Source organism: Bubalus kerabau, chromosome 15 (assembly GCF_029407905.1).
Source record: "Bubalus kerabau isolate K-KA32 ecotype Philippines breed swamp buffalo chromosome 15, PCC_UOA_SB_1v2, whole genome shotgun sequence".
In the NCBI taxonomy this organism is placed as follows: domain Eukaryota; kingdom Metazoa; phylum Chordata; class Mammalia; order Artiodactyla; family Bovidae; genus Bubalus; species Bubalus kerabau.
Genome location: NC_073638.1, coordinates 54,056,562 through 54,074,849, shown reverse-complemented (window position 1 = coordinate 54,074,849; position 18,288 = coordinate 54,056,562). Strand labels below are relative to the sequence as shown.

The 18,288-nt window shown below is 50.6% G+C and overlaps 2 protein-coding genes across 2 annotated transcripts; one reads left to right on the top strand and one right to left on the bottom strand.

Moving 5' to 3' along the window:
• The first annotated feature begins 1,295 nt into the window (after positions 1-1,295).
• Positions 1,296-12,728, top strand: UCP3 (uncoupling protein 3). Its single transcript, XM_055549067.1, has 7 exons — positions 1,296-1,453; positions 5,490-5,709; positions 6,178-6,388; positions 6,649-6,849; positions 7,958-8,059; positions 8,754-8,934; positions 11,499-12,728. The coding sequence occupies exons 2-7, from the start codon at positions 5,584-5,586 to the stop codon at positions 11,611-11,613; spliced, it is 936 nt and encodes a 311-aa protein (XP_055405042.1). The 5' UTR covers positions 1,296-1,453; positions 5,490-5,583; the 3' UTR covers positions 11,614-12,728.
• A 5,239-nt stretch (positions 12,729-17,967) lies between these two features.
• On the bottom strand, positions 17,968-18,288 carry LOC129629195 (PAT complex subunit Asterix-like). The gene has a single exon (XM_055549068.1). The coding sequence runs from the start codon at positions 18,286-18,288 to the stop codon at positions 17,968-17,970; it is 321 nt and encodes a 106-aa protein (XP_055405043.1).

The following is an 18,288-nucleotide window of genomic DNA, read 5'->3' as shown; positions in this document are numbered from 1 at the left end:
CTTATAGGACTAACCCAGCTGCCTGTTCTGTTGACATTAAAGCAGGGCCTGACCCGAGGAGGAGGACCTTGGTACTTGAGTGTCTGGACCCATAACCACTTGTACTGGGGCCACAGCTCTGCGCCCAAGTCTAGAAGTGGCCTCTGCCCCACCAAATTAACTCCCATCCCTCTCCACCTCTCCCTCTGTCCTCCCCTTCCCCTTCCCTCCCTCTTGGTCACCTGGTTCCCAGGTTCCGACATGCCCAACCCTTACCCTCAGTGCCTATCACTGGCTGCTGCAAGGGACCCTCCCCTCCTTTCCCCACACACCCTCCCCAGATCCCTTTAGCTCCAGTGGTGTCCATGCTAAAGCCTCCAAGTGTCATGTCATAGAGAGTAGTATTTATAGCAGATAGGTCCAAAGTACATTATCATTTACAGGCTGGCAGGCAGGCCCTGCCACATAACTGTACGACCTGGGCAAGTCCCTGTCCCTCCCTAACAATCAGTTCTCTCCTCTCTAAACTAAGCATTAAAATGCATGAATCCTCAGTCATAAAAAGGCATGAAGTGCTGACACATGATCCAACAAGGATGAACTTGGAAAACACTTTGGTAAGTAAAAGAAGCCAGTCACAAAAGGTCACATATTGTGTGATTCCATTTGTATGAAATGTTCAGGATAAGCAAATCTATAGAGACAAAGTAGATTAATGATTGCCTGGGCGACATTGGAGGGAAGAGGAAACAGAAGTGACACTGTGGATGTGTACAGAGATGTGTGGGGAGGGAGGTAATGAAAATGTTCTAAAATTGTGATGACTGATGGCTGCATAACTGTGAACACACTAAAAACCACTGAATTGTACCAGTTAAACAGGTAAATGGCACGGGAATTATATCTCAATAAAGCTTTGGAAAAAAAGACTCCTAATTGTACCTACCTCGTAAGAGTTGTGAAAGAAATAATGTATGTGAAGTTTCTAGCACATAGTAGGCACCAAGAAATGAGTTAGCATCACCACTGTTACTATTAAGAGGAGGCCCAGGGGAGCCCTGACCAGACCATCGTGGCAGCCTTGCCCTTTGGACTCTCAAAAGTGACAAGTCCAACCCCCACCACCCCATATACACCCTCATCACCCAAAGGAGCTCTTTCATCACCTGCAATGGGGTGTTTTAAAGAAGCCCAAGTCAAGGGAACTGAAGCAGGTCTGGAACTCTGACCTCCCCCCTCGCCTCCCTGCCCTGCACCAGCCGCCTCTGGTCAAGTGACCAGGCTGTCAAGTAGCTACTCCAGGGTAAGGTTTCAGGTCAGCCAGAGCTTATAAAGACAGGTGCCAAGCCAGAGGCTGCAGAGACACCAGCAAATGGCAAAGGGGCAATCAGATCCCTGCTGCCGCCTCCTGGGATGGAGCCCTGAGGAGCCTTAAAGAGGCCCCATGCTTCCGCCACCCTGGCTGCCCCTACAGGTAAGACCCCACCCTCCACCCCATCTTCCTCCTCCATGTTGTCCCAAAGGCAGCTGGCAGCCAGAGCTGGTAGCCTAACAGCAGATAGAGACTGAGTCAAGATAAGGGAAAGGCCCTGTTGGGGCTGGGGCTCCACCCCCAACTCCTGTCACTCACCAGGGACTCGCTTCCCTTTTGCTCTGCCAGCGGCCTCTGCTGTGACTTTGCAAATCCCCAGAGATAAGATGTGGTTTTCTCCTTAGTCTGGCCCAGAGTCTCCACAATTCCTCCAGAGTATAAGGCCCTTTCCCCAGGAGGCCCCCCCTATTCAGGAGGGGGCGCTCCCCGACTCAGCAGGCATGCAGGAGACACTTTGCCGGGAAGGTGGGGTCGAGGGCATCTCAGAACAGGGACTCTGATCCCTGCTCCAGAGCCACCACAGAGAACTTGTTTTCTAATGCAGATTCCCAGGACCCCAGCTCAGACCTGAATCTCAGGCTGAGGGCCAAGAATCCGGTCTGTAAACAAGTGGCTCCAGGTACCCTGAGCTCGCTCTGAAGTCTTAGACTCTGGGAGGTGGGCCTGGAGCAGGTGCCAGACAGACTGGGCTCTAATCCCTCTCCATCCCTCTAGCCTTGTAACTAGCTGAAGCCCTCAAAGCTTCGGGGCCCTTGGACCCAGACAACAGCAACTATCTTGTAGCCTTATAAAGGGGTTGAATTAGTCACTGCCTCTAAAGCCCTCAGCGCAGTGTCTGGTGCAGGAAATCCTCAGCAGATGTTAATGGGGCACCGCTACTCTGGGTGTGCAAAGCTGGAATGCCCGGTTCCTCATGCCCCAGCAGAGCACAGGGAGGAACTTCCGCTCTACCCTTCACCTATGTCAATGGGATAGGTCTGCTGGCCGCTAGGGCTTCCCAAGTACCATTTCAGGAGGCTGGAATAAAGGAAGAGGTTGGGGAGCACCAGCCACAGAACCTCTACCTCTACCCACCCTGGTGGCCTCCCCCTGTCCCGCCCCCACGTGATCAGTGAAAGTCTAGAGCCCACCTGCCTGAGTCCACGCCCATCCACTCCGCCCCAAGGGGGGCTCAAGACAGCCTCTGGAACAGGTTCTGGCTTGCCTCCTGGCCGCTGCTCCTGACCAAGGCCAGGCTCCAACACCTCCAGCGCACCATCCCTGCAACCTCACTGGTCTCAGAGCCTCCACTGGCTCCCTCCCTGTCCAGCCCCGACGCCTACACCAGCCTGACCTGAACACAGGTCTGATGGTGTCATCCCTCAACTTGAAAACACCAGCCAGTCCCCATTTTCGCTAGATTAAGTACAGCTAGGGCATTTGAGGCCCTCCATCAAAGAACACTGTAGGCATCTCAGCTTCTTCCCCATTTCCCCACCTCGGCCCATGGGGTCCCTTGGTCAACTGGTCCTCCCTGGGGCCCTCTGGCCCTGGGCCATCTGGGTACCAGGCTGCACAGAGAAGCGGGATAAGTAGCTCCTGTCCTTGATTTGGGGCCCCCATCTGGGGAGAAATCACAGCAGTTAATGAACCAATTCTAGGGACTTCCCTGACTGTCCGGTGGTTAAGATTCCATGCTTCCACTGCAGGGGCCACAGGTTCGATCCCTGGTCAGGGAACTAAGATCCCACATGCCATGCAGCCAAGGGGGACAAAACAAAACAAAAAAAAAAAAGAAAGAAATGAGTCAATTCTAAAGAAGGTCTGGGACAGAGGCAGCCAAGGACAAAGGAGGTTCAGAAGGGAAGCCATATCTGATGGTTCAGCCCCCTGGCTGGAGACATAGCCTCCCCAGGGAGACAGACCCAGCCCAGAAGTGCTCAAAGCCACCCAGTGGGGCCTGGCCCATCACAAACACTCCACACCAGGGGCCAAGGGCAAGGAACGTGCAGTCACGCGGCTCTAGGGGCCCCACCTCTGCGCCTCAGTTCCTAACTCTTGAGAGCGGAGTGAAAATACCTAACTTGGCAGGGTTCTTCTGTTAGAGCCTGGGCGGCCACCAAACATTTTGGAAAAGGGACACTCATACAACCAATAAGAGACACTAGAGAACATACCACCCAAGGGCCTCTCCTGCCCTGGGAGCCAGGCCCTCAGATTCCTGAAGCTGAGGATCTCGGCAGCCCTGCTCCTGATGTCAGAGGAGGAGCTGGGCAGCGGAAAGGCCAGGGCCCGAAGGAAGAGAGGCTGACGGGATGTGGGCACTGGGAGCTGCTCCTGCACTGCCTCGGACACATGCATTCCAACCCCAAAAGAGGAGCCACAGCCTCCCCGCCAGGAACCAAGCCTCCTGGCAGTTGCTGGACTTCTGTCGGGCGAATGGGAAAGAGGATGGTGTTCCCTCAGCCAGCCTGCCATGCTGTCCCCTCAACCAGGCTCAGCTCCACATCAGCCCTCAGGGAGCAACGCAGAAAGGCAGGCAGATAGGCTGTGGGACGAGCACCATGGGGGCAGCCCAAGCCCTGACTGTGACAGGCGCCGGTCTCGGCCTCCCCGGGAGCATTGTCTTCCTCTGCCAGCCTGGATAGCAGTGCCCACCAGACCTCCTCACCAAGCTGTCGTTGCACGTGCTTAGCACTTAAGTCCCCAGAGAGGGGGGTTGCATATAATTCAAAGGGCTTTGAATATCCGCAACAAAAAGGCAAGATGGTGGACATCCATTCTACCACATCCATTGGGCTGCTGAGTGGAATGAACAGTGAAGGGGGTCTTATTGCTACCACAAGACCCTGGCTGCAGTTCTGTGAATTTGAAGAAGTCTCTCTCCATCTTAAGCCTCTCTTTTCCCACCTGTAAAATAGATTTAAATGTCATCCTGCCCTCTTTCCAGCACTGTTTCAAGCCTAGCAGAGCAGAGCAACCCACGCTCTGACACTGGTGACTCTGAGCGGGCCAACATCTCCGAGCCCCACTGGATCAGCCCAAAGCGGGGAGAGGAGAGAAGCTACCCTGCAGCCAGGCTGTGAGAATTCAGTGAGATGGTGTGTAGAGCTCCGCCCCCAGAGCCTCATGCCCCGTAGCCATTCCCTCCTCCTCCTCTAAACCTGCCCTGGACTGTCTCACAGAGCATGCCCTTCCCTGCGCCTGGAGCCCCCTCCCACTTCTCCAGCTGCTGCAGTCTTGCCCACCTTCCCAGGCTCTCCTCCCACCCCTACCATGTTGATTTGGGATGGCAAGACCTAAAGTGATAAGGCTGGGTGAGCTCTCCATACACCAGCATATTAAAAAAATAGAGACATCACTTTGCTTACAAAGGTCCATAGAGTCAAAGATATAGTTGTTCGAGTAGCCATGTACAGATGTGTGAGTTGGACTATAAAGAAGGCTGAGCTCCGAAGAATTGATGCTTTTGAACTGTGGTGCTGGAGACAACTCTTGAGAGTCCCTTGGACAGCAAGATCAAACCAGTCAATCCTAAAGGAAATCAACCCTGAATATTCTTTGGAAGGACTGATGCTGAAGCTGAAACTCCAATACTTTGGCCACCTGATGTGAAGAGCCGACTCATTGGAAAAGACCCTGATGCTGGGAAAGATTGAAGGCAGGAAGAGAAGGGGACGACAGAGGATGAGATGGTTGGATGGCATCACCGACTCGACGGACATGAGTTTGAACAAATTCTGGGAGATAGTGAAGGACAGAGAAGCCTGGCATGCTGCAGTCCATGGGGTCACGAAGAGTCGGACACGACTGAGCAACCAAACAAAAACAACCATACACCAGGGAGCAGGCCTTCCCCAGGAAGCAGCTTGAGGCTGGGGAAGGAGAAGAGGGTTGTGGTATGGAGTCAGAACCAGGTCTGTCTCTGCCTGAGCCTTTATACAGTGAAGACCACTTTCAGCGGGGAAGGGAAAGGGCAGGGTGAGGATGGCAAGAGATTAGGCAGGAAAGCGACCTGTTCTTATAAGTCAAATCCACACAGCTAAGACAGCCCTGCTCAGGCTTTTCACTTACAAACCTTCTCCTGGTGCTGATGGGAACCTGGGAATGGGCCTAGAGGGCACGTGTCCCATCCCCTCCCCTGGCCTGTCCCCTGCAGCCTCCTCCATGTACTGAAGCCCAAGGCTGGTCAGCAGCCTCTCTCCTTGGACCTCCACTGGGCCCTGGAGGGACCAGGCAGAGCCTTTGGGACCATGGTTGGACTGCAACCTTCAGAGAGGCCCCCCACAACGGCTGTGAAGTTCCTGGGGGCGGGCACAGCAGCCTGCTTTGCTGACCTCCTCACCTTTCCACTGGACACAGCCAAGGTCCGCCTGCAGGTAGGTGCCCTTTGGCTAAGGGTCATTGTTCCCAACAATGGAGAGGCTGAGTTCTCCACCAGGGCACCTGCCCTTCCTCACAGAGAACCCTGAGCAGGTCACTCACTATCCACGACCCTACCTCACCATCCCCTCACCACCCAAGATCTTAATTCCTTGGCAAGATGTGCCAGAGTCCTTATATGGCCTTGCCCTACTTTGTAAGCCATAAAGTAAGAAGTAAGGAGTTACCGTGTGAGCTTGGGCAAGTCACAGACAACTTGTAATGAGAAAAACCATCACCCTCCATTTTACCACACTGTGTACAACAGTTTGTGAGCTGGCAACTGCTACACAGAACTGTCATTTTTACTGAGACGTGACACTGTGACCATGCATGTTCCGAGGTCCAGCCCCAGGCAGGGACCCCTGCACACAGCCCCGCCCACCCCCCACCCAAGTCCTCATACTCTGCGGGGTGTCGCTCAGATCCAGGGGGAGAACCAGGCGGCCCTGGCGGCCCAGAGTGCCCAGTACCGCGGGGTGCTGGGCACCATCCTGACCATGGTGCGCACCGAGGGCCCCCGCAGCCTCTACAGCGGGCTGGTCGCCGGCCTGCAGCGCCAGATGAGCTTCGCCTCCATCCGCATCGGCCTCTACGACTCCGTCAAGCAGTTCTACACCCCCAAGGGATCCGACCGTGAGTGCTGAGGGGTGGGTCAAGGCAGGATCTAGGCTGTGGGTCAGGAGATCAGGGTGGTGCAGACTCAGAGGCAGAGCTGAGGCATGGGAAGCTGGTAACAGAGGCTCATGAGGAGACTGAGCCTCTGTCGAGGAGGATCTGGAACCCTGGCCTGGGAGAGGTGGGCATGGGGCAGGGGCAGCCCCCAGAGACCGGCATCAGGCCCGCAGAGGTGCGGGTTAGTACAACTCTGGCCCGCTTGCTCTCCTCCTCTCCAGACTCCAGCATCATTACCCGGATTTTGGCGGGCTGCACCACGGGGGCCATGGCAGTGACCTGTGCCCAGCCCACAGACGTGGTGAAGATCCGCTTTCAGGCCAGCATGCACACTGGGCCGGGAGGCAACAGGAAGTACAGTGGGACAATGGATGCCTACAAGACCATCGCCAGAGAGGAAGGGGTTCAGGGCCTGTGGAAAGGTAGGTCTGGACTCCAGGCTTGGGGGTCTTGGCAGCGTCTTCTCCACCCTAGGGCTGGGACAGGGAACTGAGCAAGCAGGGAGCTCCCATCACAAGTATTCCAGCAGTTCTAAAGGAACATCCTAACATATCCCAATGGGCCAGCTGACTGGCCATACTGCCCCAAATTCAGTTCAGTTTACCAACCCTTCACCACATGCAGGGCTCTGAGGGAGACAGAAATAAACAGAGGATACCCTCACGGCTCACAGTCACAGAGGAGAGAGGCATGTCAAGGAGCAGCCATTTCCACAGGGCAGGATGTGCTGGGTTCACACAGAGGTGCAGGCCATGAGGGCTTAGGGCGTTCAGGGGCAGAGGTGATGTGAAAGTTGGGCCTCAAAGTTCCAGTGAACTCCTGGTGTGTGGAGAGGGAAGGAAGGGCCCCCCTCCCCCAGCAATGGCCTATGAGGGGTGACTGCTGTGCATGGAGAAGAAACAGAGGCCACTGTGGGGAGCAGTCATGAGGAGGGGGCTTCCTTGGGAACAAAACTTTAAGGTTCCCTATGTGTTTAAGTGGTGATGACCTTGACAAATAATGTTGTCTCTACCACATGTGGCCAGGGCTCACATGAATCTTGCAGAAGAAAACAATGACCCAGTGATGGTTAAAGGCAGGACACCTGAGTCACAGCCTTGCTTGCTGTGTGCCTTCCTGGAGCCCAGCCCTCATCTGTGAAACCAGCGGGTGGTCTCGCAGGTCGCATGGCTGCAACCTGCCACTGTTTCAAAAGCCTACCATTCCTCTCCCAGGAAAGGCTTCCTTTTCTGGCTCTAGCCAGGTCTCAAGGAGGCATATTTTAATTTTGATGGGTATTGCAGTTTATCCTCTGAAATGTGGCCCAAACACACACAAGAGGGTCTCTCTGCTTTTTGTCTCTAAAATGGACATGGATAATCTGAGAGCTTTTAACATCGGAAAGGAAAGTGTGGAATCTGCCCATCCAGGGTGGACTCTTCTAGACCACTGGAACGAGGCACCATATCCCACACCTGGGCCTGTGGCCTTGCAGCCAGGGGGTCCGCTTCTTCTATTTCCCACTCATCAGCCCCACCCGCTTCCTGACAGGAATTCTGCCCAACATCACGAGGAACGCCATTGTCAACTGTGGTGAGATGGTGACCTATGACATAATCAAGGAAAAGCTGCTAGACTACCACCTGCTCACCGGTGAGGCCCTGGGCTCCAGGCAGATAGCCCTCCCAGTCTGGAGGGGACTGGGGCTCCACAGAGTGGTTGCCACCCCCAGGCAACCAGGCTTTAAAAGGAGTGGAGGGAGGCAGGGTGCCCAGCATCATTAGGGTGAGTAAGGAGGAACCCTAGATGGGAGGCCAAAGACCTGGGCTCCAGCCCAGCACCATTTCTCCCTGTGCACCTTCAAGCAAGGGTCGCCTTCTCTGACCAGTTTCCTCTAATGAGGTGGTTGGGCCGGATCAGCTTCCAACTCTGGGACAGCCCAGTTTTGTGAGTCCTTATCAAGAGCTCCACCTTGGCACTGCACGAGATTTGGAAAACACTATCCTCATACTTGGGCTTCCCTGGTAACTCAGACGGTAAAGAATCCGTGGGCAATGCAGGAGATACGGGTTCCATCCCTGGGTCAGGAAGATCCCCTGGAAGAGGAAATGGAACCCACTCCAGTATTCTTGCCTAGGGAAATCCCATGGGCAGAGGGACCTGGTGGGCTACTGTCCAGGGACTCGCAAAGAGTCAGATTTGACGGAGCACAAGCACTAGACTATACTAACCTCATGCCCAGGGGGTTCAGTTTCATTAGGGACAAACAATGAACACACGTGAAACAGAAAACAAGGGCCCTCTTCATCTCACAGCCCAATATCTGCTCTTCCCTACCCTGCAACAGACAACTTCCCCTGCCACTTTGTCTCTGCCTTTGGAGCTGGCTTCTGTGCCACCCTGGTGGCCTCCCCGGTGGACGTGGTGAAGACGCGGTATATGAACTCGCCCCCAGGACAGTACCACAGCCCCTTCGACTGTATGCTGAAGATGGTGACCCAGGAGGGCCCCACAGCCTTCTACAAGGGGTGAGCTCCCCTCCTGCCACCAGCACCCCCTCCTAGAGAACCAGGCCCCCCTCCCCATCTCCCTTCCTCCCCTCCATGTAGAGTGTGTCTGCCATGGGATCACCTAGAAACGCAGTGTTGAACAGCACAGATGTAAATGCCACAAAGGAAAATTACAATATAAAGACCTAAGGAAATGTTTTTTTGAAAAGAGGGGACCATATCTGAATTGAAGATCAGGGAGGCCTATCTGAGAAAAAAAAAAGGAGTCTATGCATAGATCCAAGTGCATCCCCAAACACACAGGAAGAGGAGGAGGAGGGAAAGGTGCTTGGTGATCCTGAGGTTTTTCCCTGACCCACCGACATCACTGCGGGTCACCACTGCTGACAGCCCATATGCTTCACATGTTCCTGGCGTTTACTATTCCCTCTGCATGGAAGCCATTCCTGCGTCATCCACATGCTCTACAACTTACTGTCCTTCAAGACTAGTTCAAATACCACCTTCTCCCTAACACTCGCAGATACAAATTTTCCCCCTCTGTGAACTTCAGCAATACTTCCCTGATACCATTTTTACAGTACCCACCACTTCCTACTTTGTAGGATAGTATTTGTAAGTTTAAATGATCCCCCATGCTAGAGTGCAAGCTCCTTGCAGCTAAGGACTGTGGCTTATACAGCTGACCCTTGAACAAATGCCAGGGTTACAGACACGGACCCCATGCAGTTGAAAATATCTAATACATGTACAACTTATAGTCGGCCCTCCATACATGCAGTTCCTCTGTTGCCATGGTTTCTGCAAATCCCTCGTTCCACACCCACAGATTCAACTAGTCTCAGATCATTAGTATTTAATATTAAAAAAAACTGTATAAGTGGGCCCACACAGTTCAAAGGGTTGTTCAAGGGTCAACTGTATACATCTTCCACTTCCCAGAGTCCCCAGCACAAAATCAGCTCTCTATAATAAAGTTATGAACAATCACCATGACCACCAAGTCACTACGCATGTGGACTTGGGTTAACGCTTCACATATATTATCTCCACACTCCCCCTGAACTGGGCCATTTCTCCACATTTACTGAGGAGGAGAATGAGACTCAGAAAGGTCACGGAACTTGTCCCAGCTCACAAAGCTTAAACGGCAGAGCCACGGCTCAAACCCTGACCTTTAGACACCACCCACTCCATCCCACACTGAGCTCTTTGCTTGGCCCTCGTACCTCCACCACCGAGGATGGTTTTCTGGCACCCAGCGTTGGATTAGGCCCAACAAGCACACATGGCCTCGACCCCGGGATGATGTCGCAAAACCCGAGTTTCAGCTGACAGCTCCTTTCCCATAAGTGCCGCCATCAGAAGGCTCTTCGTCCCGCTTGTCTCGGTTTGTACTTTCACTTGGCAAACATTCACTGAGCACTTCGTGGGTGCTGGGCCCCGTGCTGTGCTTCTTTTGAAGAGCAGCTAACAAGCAGGGGACATTTATTGAGGATTTACTAATACTGAACCCTGTCCATTATCATTGAATCCTCTCGACAATGTCCTCCAGTTACAGGTAAGTAAACTGAGGCTGAGAAAGATTAAGAAGCTGGTCAAGCTGGTATTTGAACTCAGGACTATCCCCAGAGTTCACATTTGTTGCCCCCGTGCCATCTTCCCTGTGAGGGGCCCAGGCTGAGGGTTCAGGAGAGGCCCTGGTGTGAGATTCTGGTGCCCAAGCCAAGTCCCACAGAGCCCAGAACAACCAGCCCGGCAAGGAGAGAAGCAAGCAGAAGGAGCAACGTGGGCAAGGGTGTGGGAGGAAGGGTCTGACAGGAACTGAGAGAACCAGGAGGGGATTAGCGGAGAGACAGGCTGAAGAGGGGAGCAGAAGCCAGGCTCCTCCCGGAGTCGGTGAACCATAGCTGAGGTGAGGTGGTCACAGGACAGGCAGGCTCTTGGGAGATTAGCTAAATTTGGCATCAAGTTGTTTTCACCTTGCAATGCCTCCAGCTGGAGGCAGAGGCCTCCTCAGGGGTGGCTGCTCAGGTTGTAAACGAGCCCAGAAACACTCAGTGGCGGAGTGGAGTCAGGTGGTTTCAACTGAGCTATCTCACCCTGGTCTCTGAAGAGAAACTGGCAGCAATCATAAAGTGAACTGAAGTCGCTCAGTCGTGTCCGACTCTTTGCGACCCCATGGACTATAGCCCACCAGGCTCCTCCGTCCATGGGATTCTCCAGGCAAGAATACTGGAGTGGGTTGCCATTTCCTTCTCCAGGGGATCTTCCCAATCCAGGGATTGAACCTAGGTCTCCTGCATTGCAGGCAGACGCTTTAACCTCTGAGCCACCAGGGAAGCCTATAAAACTGTGAGAATTAATTGCCTAACGGTAACCCGGCTCAGAGTGCTAGTTTTCTTTCCTTGCCTGACTCCAACTTCCGCCTAAATTCCTTCAGTAGAGAAGGAAATGACAGAACAACCTCAGAAGTGCCCGTGACTAACGGAAGTTCAGTACTGGCACCTAGTGGGGAGGGCACACAGATCTATGAGGGACTCCAGTCCACCCACCTGACCAATGGTTGTCTCTCTCATCAGATTTACACCCTCCTTTTTGCGTTTGGGATCCTGGAATGTGGCGATGTTCGTCACCTACGAGCAGATGAAACGGGCCTTGATGAAAGTCCAGATGCTACGAGACTCTCCATTTTGACTAAGACAAGGCTACTTAGTATTTAGGACAAAACCAGTTAAGGTTGGAATAAAGCAGTGGGTCCATGCCACAGGGACACAGACCCATACATGTTTGTTTACAGAACTGTTTACTTGATGCTGACTCAAGAGACAGAAGAATAGGAAGGATTGTGGTCTTCAGTGCTTTGTCTTAAGAACACCTTTGTTTTGCACTGACAAGGTGGAGAATAAATTATATTAATTTGTGAAATCCATCAGGTTGGATGCCTAACATTTAGGCAAGGAAAAGTAAACCAAAACAGATCTATTTGGGTAAAATGGAAGTTTGCATACTTATATCCCCTGGAAGATCTGATTAGATGATGAATTATAAACAGGAAAGACTGCAAGCATGGAACAAGAGTGTCCCGCATTTCCCTTGGAAATCAGCTGAGGAGTGTAGTGAGACACCACCAAAGCAACACAAGGACTTTTGACTGCAGCCTTCGGTTAGCCACGGATCATCAGCTGTATTTGTTATGTGTCTGCATGTAGAATCCACTGGGATTGTGGGAAATGTGAGAGAGGAAAAAAAAGAGAAAACCTAGAAACTGTGCCAAAGGAGCACGGCTGGGCCAGTGTGAGGCTGAGACCCATAAATGTTCGCTGACAACACTGGAGAACCAAGAGGGCAGCCTCAGTCTCCTTTTCTGTAAAATGGGAGTAATAATCCCCCCTCCCTCACTTGGGGTGTTTATGAGGATCAAGTGAGAAGCTGGGCAGAAAAACACATTATAAAAGCAAAAGCTCTGGACAAGTGTGTATTAAAGGACAATGCCTCGGAAAAGATTTTGTCAATTAGTGAGGAAGTGCCAGGAAAGAAGTTTTTGAAAGACACAGTTGCCTAGAGGTGAGACCAAAGGAACCGGGGACTCGGGGGCCAGGGGTGACGGAGAATGGTGTACAGCTGCCGGAGCCCCACTTCCAGGCAGCCCCCACTCCCCCACTGGACTGTGAGGCACTTGAAGGGTGTGGAGTCTGGGGACAAAGAGGTAAAAGCTGGGCTGAGAGTCTAAAGTATCAGGACTCAGAATTTTTGAAAATTATCATGACTCAATAAAGGAATTCACACCTTGAGTGTGGGAATGAAAAGAGCCACTTTTCCACCTTCTCTTTCTTAGACGGAATTTCCCTTTCTCACTTCGGGCATCCTGTTCATCAGCGCAGGGCCATGCCTGGCCCCTCATACATACACTGCCTTCTGTGCTTCTGCAGCCCGGCTGCTCAGCATTTTAAGGGTTTGACTCCTCCATCTATAAAAGGCAGGCTTGAACCAGATGACCTTCTCCTAAACTTGACATATTTCATGTTGATAAGTGGGATCCAGAAGATGAGTCTTTTTCTGGTTCTTAGCAGCTTATGCGGCTCTGATGACAGAACTGGGTTCCAACCTCACTCACCCACACACACAGTTACTGGCCACCTAACCATGGGGAATCCTTGCATCATAGAGTCCTACAGAGAAGTGGGAAGGACAATCTGCACCTCACAGGAAGGGCTCAGTGATGTCACCCCTCCCTCCCCACTCTGACTCCTCTGCATCCTGGGGAAAAATGAACATCCACTTACCCTCAGCACTTTTCTAAATCTATATCATAATTTGAGATCATTTACATATACAAACTGGAAAGTCCAAGCAAAAGCAAAAAAGTAAAAATTATTTTGATTTAATGTCTGATTTGGCTTTCAAATAAAAACCATATTTAAAACTTTTTCTTTTCACTTGACAGCAAGTACAAATCATTTTTAAACACTTGCTCTTGATTTGTAAGTTGCTAGAGGCCAAGGACTATGCCTTCCATGAATTTCTGTTGAAATTAACCCATCATCTACCAGAGCATACTATTTAGATGATGCTGCTGAAACAGGATAAATGCTCTGAGCGATGTTTTGATTGGGATCCGAAACCCAGTGACTTTCAGATTTCTGGGAAAGGGAAAACAAGACTGGTGGGAGGTCATCTAAGGTTTTCTGGGCAAAGTACTAGATTTCTTTCCCCATTTCTTAAAGGCAGAAGTGGAACCAAGTGACCTCAGAATAAAGTTCTGTGATTTTAAGAACAAAAAGACAGCTTCCGCCAAGCCATTGCCCACTGTCTCTGCCAGCAGGAAGCCACGGATGCAGATTCACAAGGTCAGATCATCAGCTGAGGCCCACATTCATTCCCCTCACTGCACACTCACAAACACCTAACTTCATCAAGTCATTCGAAAGGCTACCGAACTTGGACTTCCCTGGTGGCCCAGCGGTTAAGAATCCTCTTGCCAATGTAGGGGACATGGGTACAATCCCTGGTCCATGAAGATTCCACATGCTTCGGGGCAACTAAGCCACGTGTCACAACTGCTGAGCCTGAAAGTGCCCAAGAGCCTGTGCTCTGGGCCAGGCAACAAGAAAAACCACTGCAATGAGAAGCCCGTGCACTGCAACTAGCCAGCAGTTGCAGTGCTCAACTAGAGAAAGCTGGCATGCAGGAAGGAAGACCTAGTGCAGCCAAAAATAAGTAAATAACATTAACAAAAATTTAAAAAAAAAAAGGTTTACCGAACCAAATGGGTCCTCTTATGGCAGAAAGTGAAGAGGAACTAAAAAGCCCCTTGATGAAAGTGAAAGTGGAGAGTGAAAAATTTGGCTTAAAGCTCAACATTCAGAAAACAAAGATCATGGCATCCGGTCCCATCACTTCATGGGAAATAGACGGGGAAACAGTGGAAACAGTGTCAGACTTTATTTTTCTGGGCTCCAGAATCACTGCAGATGGTGATTGCTGCCATGAAATTAAAAGACACTTACTTCTTAGAAGGAAAGTTATGACCAACCTAGATAGCATATTCAAGAGCAGAGACATTACTTTGCCAACAAAGGTCCGTCTAGTCAAGGCTATGGTTTTTCCTGTGGTCATACATGGATGTGAGAGTTGGACTATAAAGAAAGCTGAGCACCAAAGAATTGATGCTTTTGAACTGTGGTGTTGGAGAAGACTCTTGAGAGTCCCTTGGACTGCAAGGAGATCCAACCAGTCCATTCTGAAGGAGATCAGTCCTGGGTGTTCTTTGGAAGGAATGATGCTAAAGCTGAAACTCCAGTACTTTGGCCACCTCATGAGAAGAGTTGACTCATTGGAAAAGACTCTGATGCTGGGAGGGATTGGGAGCAGGAGGCGAAGGGCACGACAGAGGATGAGATGGCTGGATGGCATCACTGACTCAATAGACGTGAGTTTGAGTGAACTCCGGGATTTGGTGATGGACAGGGAGGCCTGGCGTGCTGCAATTCATGGGGTCACAAAGAGTCAGACACGACTGAGCGACTGAACTGAACTGAACTGAACTGCCCGAGCAGTAAAGCTGATGTACTGATATCAGGATGTGGTGAGGGAAAGCGCAGCACTTGCTTGCAGGTACCATCAATGAGTCCAAAACAGCTAGAGCTCAAAAAGCTCAAACTCCCCCGTGGACTTCAGCAAAGCATTTTGAAAGGCAAGGTGAGGGAGGGGCATCCCAGGGTCTGTGATCAGCTTGTGCACAATTCTCTGACTGGCTGATGGTGAGGAACAGGGCTGTGTCTCTGGTGTTAACATTATCAATCCTTAGGCACCAGGAGGCCTGGGGGTATCATGCTCATTAAGTAGTTAATTCCTTCCATTTGGTGGGGGGTTTCCACATCTATAAAACAACTCAAGAAATGTGCATCAGATACTATTACTAGGTAATATTATCTAGGTACTTCAGAGAGGATTGAAAGCAGATGATATAGGGGAGAGGTTTGTCCCAGGAAGGCCCTATGGGGTCTCACTGGGTTAAAAAAAAAAATCTGCTTTCTCACAAACTCTTCTAGTATATCAGGAAAAATGAGATAGTCTGGCCCCTGACTCAGTCACATTAGTGACATAGTGGATTACTGACTTCATAGAAAGAAGTTTTATCAGTAAAAGTAATATTTTTAAAGGAATATTTTATTCAGGAAGAATGGATATTAAGTACAGAAATATAATTATACCTCTATGCTGCTGCTGCTGCTAAGTCGCTTCAGTCCTGTCCAACTCTGTGTGACTCCATAGATGGCAGCCCACCAGGCTCCCCCGTCCCTGGGATTCTCCAGGCAAGAACACTGGAGTGGGTTGCCATTTCCTTCTCCAACGCATGCATGCATGCTAAGTCACTTCAGTCAGGTCCAACTCTGTGCGACCCCATAGACAGCAGCCCACCAGGCTCCTCTGTCCACAGGATTCTCCAGGCAAGAACACTGGAGTGGGTTGCCATTTCCTTCTGAGTTCATTTGTGTCAGGAGACTTTGAAAACTACAGAGTGTTATACAATGAAAGTATTCATTGTGCCTACATGGTTAGCCACACATTGGACTAGGTGTTGAGGTGAACGAGGCCACCGCTGCCTTCAGGGAGTTCATTGGAGTGGTGGATGATCAAGCAGAAGAGACAAATAAACGATACAGCATGATGAAAGCCACTGTACAGAAATGCACAAGGCACTCAAGAGCAGGAACACACATGAAGGATACCTAACCCGGTTTAGGAGCCAGGAAGCTTCTTTGGAGAAGATACCTAAAGGACAAACAGGAGTTATCCAAGCAAAGGAGGGGTAAGTCACGCTAGGAAGAGGGACTGACTCATACATACAAAGGCCCAGAGAGAAGCAAGAACTAGGGGCAATCAAGTACTGCCAGCTGTCAGTATGGCTAGGTTGCAGAACTAAAGGGAAGCAGTGAGAGAGATGGGCGTTAAAAGAAAAACAAGGGCCCTGAAAGGCTAGAGAAGTCACATATTATGGACTGAATATTTGTACCCCCAAAATTCATATGTTGAAGCCCTAACACCCAATGTGATGGAATTTGGAGTTTGGGCCTTTGGAAAGTAATTAGGTTCAGATGAGGTCATGAGGATGGGGCCCCATGATGGGATCAGGGTCCTTATAAAAAGAGGAAGAGAGACAAGAGTTCGCTCTCTCTCTGCCACGTGAGGACATAGTAAGCTGACTACAAGTCAGGAAAAAGACCCCCCCCACCAGGGAGCCTAAAGGACGGGCACCTTGATCTCAGACTTCCCAGCTTCCAGACTGATAAGAAATAAACTCCTGTTGTTGAAGCCACCAGGTCTGTGGAATTTTGTTATGGTAGCCTGAGCTAAGACACCACATTAAGAAGTCTGGAGTATTTTGAGGGTAGTGTGGAACCACTAAAGTGCTTTAAGTAGGAATGACAGACTGCAGTGCACAGAATGAATTAGCAGAGTGGACTCTGGTCATAGGAAGATGAAACTGTTGTAACCCAAGCAAGAGTCCTGGAAGTGGTAATTAAGTGAACAGAATAGTAATAAAATCAATACAAGATTCCATTTGGAAGGAGTAGTGAGATCCTGCTTTCCATGCTTTTGGGTATAAACCCAGAAGTAGAATTTCTGGACCAATTGCTAAAGCATTCTACTTTTTGATTTTTGAGGGACTTCCATACTGCTTTCCATGGCAGCTGTACCATTCTACATCCCCACCAACAGTACATAGTGTTCCAATTTGTCCCATCCTCACCAACACTTATTTTCCATTTTTAAGAATAATAACCATCCAAATGAGTGTGAAGTGGTATCTCATTGTGGTTTTGATTTGCATTTCCCTGTGATTAGTGATACTGAGCATCTTTTCATGTGCTTATTTGCTATCTGTATATCTTCTTTGGAGAAATGTCAATTCAAGTTTTTTGCTCACCTTTGAACTGGATTTTTGTGGGTTTTGAGTTTTAGTTCTCTACATATTCTGGACATTAACCTTTCATGAGGTATGTGATTTGCAAATATTTTCTGCCATTCTGTAGGTTGTCTTTTTATTCTGTGATTGGACAAAAGTTTTTAATTTTCATGAGCTCCAATTTGTCTATGTTTTCTTTTATTTCCTGAACCTTTGGTATCATATTTAAGAAATTATTGACAAATGTAATTGTGAAGCTTTTATCCTGTGTTTTCTTCTAAGAGTTGTTGTTGTTTGTTTGTTTTTACAGCCAGAATGAAACACTTTATTAACAGGTTTCAACAAGAAAATGAGTGGGTACAGATAGAAACATGGACAGCATCTCCCCCAGGAGCAAGCAGGGTAGGAAAAGAAGGTGGGGATGAGGAGGGTAGGCCCAGGGGATTCCCCTCTCTGCTCCAGCAGCCGTGGGATCCCAGGGTCAGGGCCAGGTTCCCTCCATCCAGCTGTAGGCCCAGAGACTGCATCGCCCAGGGAAGCCAAGCACCGCAGCTGACGGCAGGAGGCTGAGCAGCCACGGGTGAGGCCTAGGGCAAGGTGGATAGAGAGGCCCAGGATGTGACCCTTCTAGGCTGATATCACCAGGGGGGCATCATGGGCTGAGGGTTCTGAAGATATGACATCACCACGGCAGAGATGGACAGCATGAAGCTACTCATCATCTGCTTTGTGTCCTCAGAGCTCTGGGACTTCGCAAAGCTGATGAAGGAGCAATAGACAGCGACCCAAGCACACCGCTTCAGCTTCAGCATGAGGTCGCACATGCTGAAGATCATGCCAAGCAGGCTCATGTAGTCTGGTGTCAGATCATCCAGGGCTGGGTTACACTCGCTCGGTGTGGGCTTGTACCTCAGCACTTTGTTGGGCCTCTGTGGGTTCGACATATTGTTCACGGACAT